General features: G+C 43.2%; 1 protein-coding gene across 1 annotated transcript in view; it reads left to right on the top strand.

The window, feature by feature from the left end:
• SCD5 (stearoyl-CoA desaturase 5) overlaps positions 1–9,352 on the top strand; it is a 134,173-nt gene extending 124,821 nt beyond the window's left edge. Inside the window, exons 4-5 of the mRNA XM_041760272.1 lie at positions 3,797–4,029; positions 7,876–9,352. Of these exons, the coding sequence (XP_041616206.1) occupies positions 3,797–4,029; positions 7,876–8,066 (424 nt within the window). The 3' untranslated portion in view covers positions 8,067–9,352. The remainder of the gene's footprint in view (positions 1–3,796; positions 4,030–7,875) is intronic.
• Positions 9,353–13,275: the final 3,923 nt, after the last annotated feature.

Below are 13,275 nucleotides of genomic sequence, written 5' to 3'. Positions count from 1 at the left end.
GGAGGAAGGCTCCTCAGCATCATGGGAAGATATGTCAAGTCCGTTTGAAATGGCTGGGGAGATTTTTTTGACGCAGATATCAGCTTCAAGACGTATGCCACTGGCAGCCCCACCCAGACTCTCTGTGGCCCCTAAAAATTCCTTCCTCTTCCATTCATTCCATTGAACACACAAGAAATCCTAGCAGAATACAGGAAGAACAATCAGAGAATAGCCCACAATTAAATATGCTAAAGCTTTATTGGAATGATTTTTAAAGAGTGTTTTTTTGTTTTGTTTTGTTTTTGTTTTTGTTTTTGTTTTTGTTTTTTAAGAGGCAGGTGGCTTCTCTAATAAGTTCAGAGGGAAGAGGACTGGGCAGGGTGTGAATGGAAGCAGAGTCCTGCTGGCTGTGGATTCTGTACGGTTGGGGCAAAGCCGAGAGCCAGAGCAAGGGCCTGGCCTCTTCCTGGGGGAGAGCTGTCCCAGAAGAGCTGGCTCTTCTCTAAGCCCTGGGGTCCTCACTGTCCATCCCTGTCTGCTGGGAGGAGTAAGTGAGAGAAGAAGGCCTCTGAGATGCTTAGCCCGGTACCCAGTACAGAGCAAGCCCTCAATGTGTGTGTTTTCTTTCTCCTTTTTAGGAGCAAAATAAGGGACCAAGGCAATAGCTCAGATGAGGAATAGAAGAGACTTTCTTTCTTTCTTATTTATTTATTTATTTATTTATTTATTTATTTATTTAGAGAGCGAGCGGGGAGGGAGGGGGCAGATTCCCTGCTGAGCAGGGAGCCTGAAATGAGATTTGATCCCAGGACACCAAGATCATGACCTGAGCCGAAAGCAGATGCTTAACCGACTGAGCCACCCAGGTGCCCTGGAGAGGCTCTTTTTAAAGGTACTGGTCTGTAACCGAGAGAGTGGAGGAAGGGAAGAAACTTCTTAAGTCACAAAATGCCTTCTGTTGGCAGTGTAAAGCTGCCTCCTTTCCTCCTCAGAGGTGCAAAGGAGGAGCAGCAGCAGACCATGGCTCTGGGCTCCTCTTCTATTTTCCCTTCAGAGCACCCACCCTCTCTGCCCCTTCACACACTCCCTGCCAGTTCCCAGGACAACTTTAAGGGATCATCTAGACCCAGAAGTCCCCATTAGATCTGCTGGAACTCATGGTAGGTGAGCTTCTGCCTCAGCCCAACCTGCCTTCCTCCCTTCCTTCTAAGTATTCTCAGGAGCACTCTTGGGGCACCTGAGTGGCTCAGTTGGCTAAGCGTCTGCCTTCCGCTCAGTTATGATCTCAGGGTCCTGGGATCCAGGCCCTCATCGGGCTCCCCGCTCAGCAGGGAGTTTGCCCTTTCTCCCTGCTCATCTTCTCTCTCAAATAAATAAATAAAATCTTTTTTTTTAAAGATTGTATTTATTCATGAGAGACACACAGAGAGAGGCAGAGATACAGGCAGAGGGAGAAGCAGGCTCCAAGCAGGGAGCCCAACGTGGGACTGGATCCCGGATCCTGGGATCATGCCCTGGGCTGAAGGCAGGCGCTCAACCGCTGAGCCGCCCAGGTGTCCTTTTTTTAAAGAGCACTCTCCAAAAGCCTTCCACATGTGACGCTAGGGAGTCCAGTGTAAGACCACCAGTCCCTCATTATCTGTTGCCTTTGCCCCTCTAGCCACAGCCCACTCATCTGACCTCGCAAGCACCATCTTTCCACTTAAATGACTTCATTTGCAAATCATGTATGTAAGTGTGTTTTGCAGATTGATAGCTGCGCATAAGTGTCAGTTTCCATAATTTTTTTTTTAATTGGGCAACAGGTGAACCCATCAACACCCATTTCCAAGTCACTGGGATACAAGATGGCTGCATTTAAATAGATGATAGTCTCTGAAGTGATTCTGCCTGGATCTGAATCGTGGTCCTACTATTTCTTAGTCTTGTGACCTTGGCCCAACTACATAACCTTTCCATTGCTCTGTAAAATGGTGATAATAATGGCCACTTTCTCCTAGAGCTTTTATTAGAATAAAATGAGCCGTACATGGAAAGGTATCAGAATATCCATGACACATAATATGCACATAGTATGCATTATGTATTAGAGCCTCACAAGAACCCCTGGAGGTATTGTAATCACCACCTGTGTTGGACTCCTCTCGTGCCCTACCTCCTACTCTCTGCCCTTCTTTTCACTCCAGCTGTTGCTGCAGCCACCTGCTGACCCAGGTATAACCCAACAGCACCGTGCTCCACTGGACTACTTATTTCTTACTTCCTGCCTGGTTTCTTTGCCACCTATACCTGAGATGCTTCCAGAAATGCTCAGCGAACCTGGCCCAAGCAAACTTGGAAGTGTGAGGGAGCTAATATTCTAAGTGACATTCCTTGACCAGGAGGGAGTTTGAAACAATGAGAAAATAGCCCCTTCTTTCATTCCTTGGGAGAATAAATCTGAGCTGTAATCTGTCCCATCAAGGTCCAAGTTCAGGTGTCCAAAGCATGGGGCACCCATGGCTTGGCATTCCCTCCTTCCCTGTCTCACTCTTCCCAAAATAGACTACCCACATACACGCCCTTGCCTCATCCTCTGCTCTTTGGAGAACTGGCTAACTGTGCACAAGAGGAGGGTGAAAGAAAGCTAATGGCTAGTTCAACACCCAGAATCAGATCTAGACTCAAGTTCAAGTCTTCTACCTTCTGAATATCATTTCCACACTGTGCCACCTCTCATTTCGTACCTATGCATCTTAACAGAGGCCTTTGGAAAGCTTGATTAGCCAGTGTGAGGCCAGGGAGGAGAGAAATATGAATCCATAGCACAGCCCCTTTCTTGTGCCTGCATAGGGCTGGATCCACATGGCCACAGAGTGGGGAACAGTGGTTCCACTTGACTGAAGCCTGGGGTGGGGACCATGTCAAATTTGTCTTTGTATCACCAGCACTCATGGCCTGGCATACAGTAAGTGCTCGGTGAATATTTGCTGGATACATGGGTCTAGAAATCAAACAACTGCTGATTTCTTTGTAAAGATTACTTTTCATGTGGCCATGCTTGTTCCTAGACTTACCGTTTATTTTTTATGCTGGCTTGGGATGTAATCTGCCATGAACAGAGAACGTTTTTGAGAGGGGATTGGATTGTTTACTTTTTTACCAAGCTAAGTTAGTACAGAGTCATGTGTCTGGAAATTATTCAAGAAATATATATTTCTTGAAATCATTTGAGAAAAACTGATCATCAAGTTGATTGATAAGTGAAAGAAGTAGCTAGGAGCTGTCAAACCAGTCACCTGTAGGAGAAATGTACTCTGAGCTACATAGGTTTCACCAGCACTACTTTGATTGTTTGATATTGAAGTGTCTCTGAAGTGTGCCACAGGCCCTCCCACTTCCCACAGCATTCATTCTACCCAGCCTCACTCAAGTTTGGGTTACCTGTCTAGCCTTGTAGGTATATGGGTCTGTGACCCCTGTACAAAGTGACACACAACAGGGTATTCCTTTTTTTTTTTTTAAATTTTTATTTATTTATGATAGTCACAGAGAGATAGAGAGAGAGGCAGAGACACAGGCAGAGGGAGAAGCAGGCTCCATGCACCGGGAGCCCGACGTGGGATTCGATCCCGGGTCTCCAGGATCGCGCCCTGGGCCAAAGGCAGGCGCCAAACCGCTGTGCCACCCAGGGATCCCACAACAGGGTATTCCTTATACAGAAATAGTAGAAGGAGATGACTGGCATAATTCCTGACTTTTCCTGCAGCTTGCTCAGCCTATTCCTGCCACCATCAACAGGTGCCCAATGATAGCATACTATTCTCCCTTCCAGGTACTATAAGATCACCGTGGTGCTCATGTGCTTTGTGATCCCCACGCTGGTGCCCTGGTGTGTCTGGGGAGAGAGTCTGTGGAACTCCTACTTCTTGGCTTCCATTCTCCGCTATACCATCTCACTCAACATCACCTGGCTGGTCAACAGCGCTGCCCACATGTATGGAAACCGGCCCTATGACAAGCACATCAGCCCTCGGCAGAACCCACTTGTCACTCTGGGTGCCATTGGTGAGTAGGGGTGCAAGAGCCAGTGGGAAGTGCAGCAGCTCAGATTTTTCTTGGCTTTCCAGTGGTTTTCTGGAATCTGTAAAGAGAAGCAGTGAAAGTCAGGTGGGATAAACTTGGGCTTTGGTATTAGAATCCTGGCTCTGGGACAAGTCACCTAATCTCTCTGATTTAGAGTTTTCTCATCTGTGAAATGGGAATAGTGATGTCTACCTCACAGGGATGTCATGAAGATTAAGGTACTATATGTAAACTGCTTAGGACAATGTCTGTCATATAGTAGTCATTTATTCCCACTATGGAAATTTTCCTAAAGGAGGAGTAGCAGCAGACTTTTGTTTCAAACTGCCCTGACCCTTCTGGCCTCTGTTGTGCCATCATTTGACTTCAAACAGAGAGATAGGAAGAAACAAGAGTGTGGCATCTCATGGTGGCACAATTTAAGAGCGAGGCCTCTGGATTCTGATAACTTTGAGTCTTGGTTCCTCTACTTACTGTCTGGGCAAGTTATCTGGCTTCTCCATACCTTGTGTCTTCATCTGTAAACTGAAGATAATAATAGCATTTACCTGCTCTTGGGGTCATTGGAGGGTTAGGTGAGTTCATACATAGTCTTTGCAGCAGTGCTTAGTATGAAATAAGCCTCAGTAATGTTATTTTTATTACTAGCTTTATGGTCTTAAACAAGCTACTTGTCCCTTCTGTACATTTACATCCTCGTTTTTAAAACAGGGATAATCATAGCAGCTAGCTCAAAGATGTGAAGATTATAGGTGCTAATGCCCATTAAAGCCCTCACCACTGTGGCTGGCACACAGTAAGTAATAAATAATCATTAGCTGTATATTTCTGGAAGTAACTCAGGCTTCTTGGCAAGCTGAGCCTTGAGCATAGAGATCAAACCAGGAAGGGAAGATCCTACTGTTAAATAGCAACGGTATCTGCGTCACCTAGCAATGAATTTCTACCACTGCATTGTTAGGGTCATGCCCTTATTAAGACCCCAGGGATCTTGTGTTGACAAGAGCAATCTGAGGTGGAATAAACACCAAATTTAGCTCTGGGAACAGTGGCTAACCAGAGAGAAAAATGTCTTGGAAAGAGTATGATACCCTTACTACTTCCTCCCCCCTTCTTCCTCACCCTTCATCTTCTTTTTTTTTTCCCTATTTATTTGGAGAGAGATGTGGCGGGGAGAAAAAGAGTGGGGTGGGAGCAGAGGAAGAGGAAGAGAGAGAGAGAACCTCCAGCAGACTCCCAGCTAAGCACAGAGCCTGACACAAGGCTTGATCCCATGACCCCAAGATCATGACCTGAGCCAAAATCAAGAGTTGAACATTTAACCAACTGAGCCACCCAGGTGCCCACCTTTCATCTTCTGAAAAGACTGCAGTGGGGAGCCACATCCAGTATTTACTCAGAGCAGACAGAAGAGAGGACAAGATGGACTTACCTCTTCTGTAGGGACAGTGGGCAAGAAAATGCAAATCAGTTTTAAATCCACCCAGATTAACAATGGGCTTCTAGTCAGTTTTCTTCATTAAGATCCTGGGAAGGCTTCTGTTACATCTGACTGTGCTGTAGATGGGGAGTACATCCAGGGTTCTCAGAACAGTGTCTGCTTCTGAAAATAGTGGGGGGAACTTCTCTATATATACTCCAGGGCAGGAAAAACACTAAAATTGATGACGGTGGAAGGGGCAGGGTAAAGAAGACCTAAGTTAAAAAGAAAATGGTAAACCACAGATCCATCCATCTGATGTACTCATTGAAGAGCAGAATCCTTTAATTGTGGTCAACAGAAGAACTATGTGGTGACCAGTACCCACTTAAGAAGTAAAGAAGGAGGTGCCCGAGTGGCACAATTGGTTAGGTGCCCAACTCTTGGTTTCAGCTCAGGTCATGATCTCAGGGTTGTGAGATCGAGCCCAGTGTCCTGCTCTGAGCTCAGCAGGGAGTCTGCATAAGACTCTCTTTTCCCTTTCCCCATCCCCACCTAAGCTCTCCCTCTCTCTCTCTCAAATAAATAAATATAAAAAAAAAAAAAAGTAAAGGAAGAATCTGGCAATCTCTCAAAAGGTTAAAAATAGTTACCATATGATCCAGAAATACAAATGGTACATCTATACAGTGGAAGACTATTTGGCAATAAAAAGAAATGAAGAAATGAAGATACCTGCTATAACCTTGAAAACATTATGCTAAGTGAAAGAAACCAGTCACAAAAAGCTACATATTGTATGATTTCATTTAAACAAAATGTTTAGAATGGACAAGTCTATAGAGATTGTATTAGAGTTATCTAGAAAAACAGAATCATATATATATACACACATACACACGTTAGTATACATATATATGTATACACATATACGCTACAAATACTGATATATATACCTATCTATATATATGTAATGCTATTATATGCATATATTATACAGTTTTTGTATATACTGTAATATATGTATATTCTTCATATATATATTTATTAATCCCCATATATACAAAAACAGTAGGATACCTATATAAATATAAATAGATATATATTTATAGGATATACATATGCTACTGTTTCTGTGTGTGTATATATGCATATGTATAGAGAAGAGGCATCAGAGAAGGGGAGAGAGAGATTTCTTGTGAGGCATTGGCTCACATGATTATGCGAGCTGAGAAATCCCACAATCTGCTATGCGCAAGCTGGAGACCCAGGAAAGACAGTGGTATAATTAAATCTGAGTCCGAAGGCCTGAGAACCGGGGTTGCAGATGATGAAATTCCAGTCTGAGAGCAGGAGAAAATGAGATAGATGTTCCAGTTCAGTCAGTGAGTCAGAAAAAAAAGGGACAAATTCTCTTCCTCCACCATTTGTTCTGTTCAGTCTCTTAATGGATTGAGTGATGGCCACCCCATTGGCGAGGGTAATCTGCTCTACTGAGTCCACTGATTCAAATGATCATCTCGTCCAGAGACGCCCCCCCCCCCCCAGGCATGCTTCATGGAAATTTTTAACCTGGGCAAGCCTTGGCCATTCAGGCTGTGTAAAATTAACCATGACAGAGAAAGAAAGTAGGGCTGGAGGCATGGAGGGATGGTTGGGGGATGACAGCTCAGAAATGTGGAGCCTCCTTTTAGGTAATGAAAATGTTATAAAATTCATTGTGGTGATGGATGCACAACTCTGTGAAAATGCTTAAAAGCCATTAAATTGTACTTCAAATGGATGAATTATATAGTGAATTATATCTCAATTAAGCTGTTTTAAAAAGTCAAATGAAAAAAAAAAAGTCAAATGAAAGAAGCCCTGAGATCCCTCCTGAAAACACTTTAATTAAAAAAAAGTAAGAGAGGAAACGCTATTCACCAGGAGGGATGGAATAATACATAGGCAGATTCGGAACATGTAGAGGTCCACTTCCTCGATTTACTATCTGAACGATGTTTGTTTGGGTCTTCCAGGCTCTCTCACGAGCCTTCCTTTAATCCCTCCAGCCCACAGAAGCTATTTTCCTTTTATGAACACACATCTATATGAGGATCTGTTATCAACCATTTAACATTTAGTTTACAAAGCACAGCTCTGAAATCATGGTAGCATATCTACAGTTCATATGGGGAAATTAATCCATGACTCTATGCTGATTAAATTCAGTGTTATTTTTCTGTTCATATCATCTAGCCAGCTAAGTAAATGCTTCCTAAGGGCAGACACCAAGTCTCCTGGTCCCCATAGAGCCTGACATAGTGCCTTGCACCTGGCACACCCTCAATAAGTGTGGGGGGTGGGGAGGAAAAAATCTTTGCAAAGAAGTGGAGATGGGTTATTTCAATGCCCGCTTTGTCTTCTAGGTGAAGGCTTCCACAATTACCACCACACCTTTCCTTTTGACTACTCTGCGAGTGAATTTGGCTTAAATTTCAACCCAACCACTTGGTTCATTGACCTCATGTGCTGGCTGGGGCTAGCCACCGACCGCAAACGGGCAACCAAGCCAATGATCGAGGCCCGGAAAGCCAGGACTGGAGATGGCAGCACTTGAACCTGGAACCACCATCCAACATCTCTGCCATCGACATCTCAGTTCATGGCTTTAGTTACTATCGTTCTCTTGTTCATTGGATGTGGGAGGGGGTAGAGAGTAGAGAGGGAACAGAATCTATGTGCTTTGGGAACTTTTTGTTTGTCTCAAAATAATTGTCAACTATCAATGAAAAAAAATTTTAACGTCAATGTAACTATGATTTAACATTAGAATGTGAACACACAATTTAGTCGCCGTAGTTATAGTATGTCAAACACACATGGTCATGTGCTTGTACGTGATGTTGACCCTGACAGGATGAAGGAGCTTAATATTCTCTCGGTGTCATTCAGGAGAGCATTTGTTTTCTTTTCTACCAGTTAACCCAGTGCTGTTTTTCAACCTATTATCTGAAGGAGCTGAGAGACAGGGTAGAAGACAAAAGAGAGGGTCAGAGTAACTAAAGAATGTTTCTGTTTTGTAATTACTATGTGTGTGTTTGCTTTTGTTTTTTTAAATAAGAGAATTCATCATTTAAAAAAATGACAGTATAGGAAATGAGTCTCTTATTCTTTTTGCCCTGTTTACAGCTTTTTAATGCTCCACTGTCTTTGCTTCAGAAGAGATCTGTCCACTGCCCAGCTTGTTTTGTGTCCCCGATTATGCCAGCCGACCCTATAAATCAGTGCTTATAGAGGTGTTTGATTTTATTCTCTTTGCTGTTGTCATTTTAAAGGTGTATAACTCAGATGTGCCAGACATAAAATTAAGCTCAAATTAAGCTCTCATTTAAATGTTTAGACACCTAATTTATATTCTAATTGATCCCAGCCACTGATGCATGTACTTTAGCTACTCCTACTAAATAAGCATATTAATTTTCCACACCAGGCCATCCGATCTTAATAACCGACAGTTATCTAGAACTCAGTGTCTCCTAATATTTTCCCTGCATGCAGCCTTCATTGAATTTGCAGCAAAATATAAAGTGATCATTATGTCGCTTCTGGATTAAAAATTTTTCGTGTGTTAAGTTGCCTTGTAAAGAGCATGTTGAATAAATGGGGCAGTATGGCCTTTGTGGTGGTTGTTAAAGCAAAAGAAAGATGTTGGAGCACTTTGAAGATAGATCTTTTCAGGAAAACTGTAGTAATTTAAGTTTTTTGAGAAAGAAGTGATACCAATAGGAAATTGTCATAATGAAGTTCTTCATCCAGCAGGTGTTTAACAGTGTTATTTTGCCATTTTGCCATTAATAATGTATAACCATCTATGAGTGATTTACAATAAATGATTATGAATTTGTTGGTGTTCTTGACCAGCTACTTAAATGTTCAGAAGATGTTCTCCCAAGGGTACCTGATGCCCCATGATGACCGTGTGATTCCCATTTGATTTGAGCTCTGGACTAACAGGGCCCCTACGAGCAGGCCTCCTGTATCCCATCTGCCTTAGGCCACAAGGAAAATAGACTAGTTTTATTTGGAATGCAGCACCCCTAGTAGTGCCATTCCCCCATTTCTCATTCACCACTGTCACTTGTACTGCTTCCAGCTGACAAATGGGAACCACTACTCCTACCTGTCACCCAAAAGAGTGTGAGGGACATCTTCCTCCCTCAAGTCCCACCAGGCCCCACTAGGAGTGACCAAAGATGTGGGAGACAAGCTCAGCTCTCCCTCTAGTCCTGCCTCCCAAATTTTCCCATGAGCTGCCTCACTTTCTGCTCTTAACTTTTGCCCCAAAGCACCTGTTTGTTCCCCTGCCATCAGATACAGACTTCTTAGCCTGCCTGCAGTTGAGTGGGATTCCAGCCATTGGACCCTTTGGGTATGACTGTAGCTATCACCAGCTGCTTCATACTGCAGCCGCACATTGCTGAGACCTTGTATGGAGGATTAGTAGTGTAATTGTATTCTAAGTTGGCTTTGTATCAACACGACCTAAAATGATTGGGAATATTTCTGAGAATATTTCTGTGATTCTTTGACCCTTAATTATACTAATCTTATTGCTTATCAATTAATAGAAAAGGCTACATTTGGAGAAAACTATTTTAAATCTTCTCATGAAAGGAAGATATTCCCCCATCTAGTCCAGATAAATCCAGAACCTCACTCCTCTGAACCTGAGTGCCACATATTTATCTGCAGCAGTGCCCATGAATGAGAATTGGGATGATTTTGTTGAAGGAGTAGATGAAGGTTAGATCCCTCTAGAGTCTTCCATATTAGCACCCCCTGCAGGTCTCAGCAGCATCCAAGGGAAGAAAGTAACCCAAGACTATCCAAGGTGGCCCTAGAGAGGTTGGTACTTTTTTTTTTTTTTTAGAGGATCAGGTTTAGAATGAGAGGATGCCCTGTCCTTAATCCCCAGGGCCCTATGAGGCTTATTTCAGAAACATCTGCCTATGCGTCTAGGTGAGGGGAGTCAAGGGGAAGCAATTTCAACAGTGCTTCTATTGTGTCATGGCAGTTACATGGAGCTGTGTGTGTCATGGCACATGTGTGTCATGGCAGTTACATGGAGCTGGTCGGATATGACAGAGCCAGCTCAAGCGCACTACCAGCCAACTGTGTGGCCTTGAGAAAACTAGTCTTTCTGGATCCAGTTTTCTCATCTACAAAGACAGATGGAACTAGACTCTGGCTAAGGTGTCCGTGATGGTCACCGACAGCAACAGAGCTAGGGACATGCCTGACTTCGGATTCAAAACACCTCTCAAGTTTGTGCCCATCCTTTCTGGGACCGGGCAAGTCAATATTGTGGGGAAATAATTGAGTCTGAGTGGGAGAACACATTCATTCCCCAAATATAATGAAACAAGAAAAATAAACATAATCCATGGAAAACAATTTAATCAAAGAAAGTATTACAAAAAGCTCTGGCTTAGTGGAGTAGTAGAAATCATACTGGACTCGAGTTCAAGACCTGAGTTTGAATTCTCTTCCTTTTTTAAGTTGAGGTATAATTGACATACATTATATTAGTTTCAGGTGTACAACATAATGATTTGATATTTGCATATATTGCAAAAAAGGCGCCAGCTGGCTTAGTCTGTATATATTACAAAATGATCACTACCATAAGTCTTGTTAACATCCATCACCACATGCAGTTAGAAAACTCTTTTTCTTACGATGGGAACTTTTAAGATCTACTCTCTTAGCTACTTTCAAAGATGACATACCGTATTATTAACTATAGTCACCATGCTGCACATGACATCCCTATGACATTTATTTTATAACTGGATGTCTGTATCTTTTGACCAACTTCACCATATTGTCCACCCCTACACCCCACCAATCTGTTCTTTGTACCTATGAGTTCATTGTGGGTGTTTTTTTTAAGATTGTACATATAAGAATAATCATATGTTATTTGTCTTTGTCTGACTTATTTCATTTAGCATAATACCCTCTATGTCCATCCATGTCGTCAAAAATGGCAAGATTTCAAAGTCTAACTCATGATCTAAAGTACTGTGATACCTAGCACATATTTTTAGACTGAACCACCTGAAAGTGCCATTTATTAACCTACTGATCCTCTCTGCACCTCCACAAAGTAAGAACAGTAACACTAAGTGCTCAGATAAATCTAGAGGCCTCAAAAAGAGGCCTGGCGCATTGTAGATCCCCAAGAGACATCAGCTGAGGGTGAGTAGCATGTCCCAGACACAAGACAGTAACTGAGCTATAACCAATAACCACAGACTGCAAGTGAAGAGAACCAGCTTCTAGTTCTGGTTCTGCTAGTAACTAGCTGGATGGTGGGTAGCAGAACTGGCCCAAAACCATGCCAATTTGACATAAAATTATTTCCAGTTAGAAGCACTTGAGGGTCACCTGGCTGGCTCAGTCGCTAAAGCATGTGACTCTTGATCTCAGGGTTGTGAATTCGAGCCCCATGTTGGGTGTAGAGGATACTGGAAGAAGAAAAAGAAGAAAGAAAGAAGAAAGAAAGAAAGAAAGAAAGAAAGAAAGAAAGAAAGAAAGAAAGAAAGAAAGAAGAAAGAAAGAAGAAAGAAAGAAGAAAGGAAGAAGAAAGGAAGAAAGAAAGAAAGAAGAAAGAAAAAGAAGAAAGAAAGAAAGAACGAAAGAAAAGAAAGGAAAGAAAAGCACTTAGAAACAGCAGATGCAAGAGGGACCCTCTTGACTCCGTTTTTCTCCCTAAAAGCAGGAGATGAAACTCCCATATGAGAGCTGCCCTCTCTGTACCAAAGGGAAAGAAACATTCTTACCAGAGACAGAGAGAAGGCACCCAGAGAATCGATGCAAACAAGGGTTTGCAAGTAACCTTATCTTCCTTTAGCTCCCCCATATATTCTGGGGACATTTTCACCATTAGTATTCTTTGTCCAATCTGGTATATAAGCATTTGGGCTCCACCACGTTTTGGGGCTTCGCTTTCCCATGAGGGCTCCTATGAGCATATAACCATAAAATCTGTATGTTTCTCTCTTAATCCGTCTCCGTCAACTTAATTCTCAGGCCCAGCCTCACCCTGGAGGCTGGAAGGCAGGTTCCACCTCCCCTCCAGTGGCTGCATCTCCTAGAGCCTCAGGGAGCCCTTCTGTAGAGGAGCCCGACTGGAAGGCATTGTCCTGCCCCGCTGTCCAGCTAGCAGTGGCTCTGTGTGAAGCCAGAGCCCCTGAGGGTCCTTCTGAGCCTCGGCCTCCTTCCTGTGCCTTCACGCCTCGGTCAGAGGACAAGCCCCACCAGTGGTGTCACCCGTGCTTCCTGCAGCTCATTTTTCTCCTCATCGGGAGCTGGGATTGAAGACTGGTAGAAGGAAGAGGCCGAAGCTAATGGATAAAAATGAGCTTCGGGGATTATCTGTGACATTCATTTATCCATTTCACTCCTCTGCTCGATTACAGAAGACACTGGAAGCCAGCTGGGTTCTCAGCGGCAGCTCATGTGAAGAACACAGAAGGAAAGAAGTATCCTAACCTTTATAATGCTTTTTGTTTTTAATTTCCCCACTTTTTGTTCAGGGTATTCATCAAAATCCTTTCCTCGACGTCAAGGAAATGCTCTAAATGGCCTGGAAACTCCTCTCCTGTTCTCCCCACAGGCTGTAGAATTCATTACCAGCCTCCCACCCCCCCCCCCCCCCGCCCCCCATGTTCCTGATATTTTTTTTTTTTTTTTTTTTTTTTTTTCATGTTCCTGATTTCTAAATTTGCAAGTCAGAAGCAAGAGGAAGGAAAGCTCCGGCC

The sequence above is a fragment of the Vulpes lagopus genome, chromosome 6 (assembly GCF_018345385.1).
Source record: "Vulpes lagopus strain Blue_001 chromosome 6, ASM1834538v1, whole genome shotgun sequence".
NCBI lineage: Eukaryota > Metazoa > Chordata > Mammalia > Carnivora > Canidae > Vulpes > Vulpes lagopus.
This window is presented reverse-complemented; position numbering and strand designations above follow the sequence as displayed.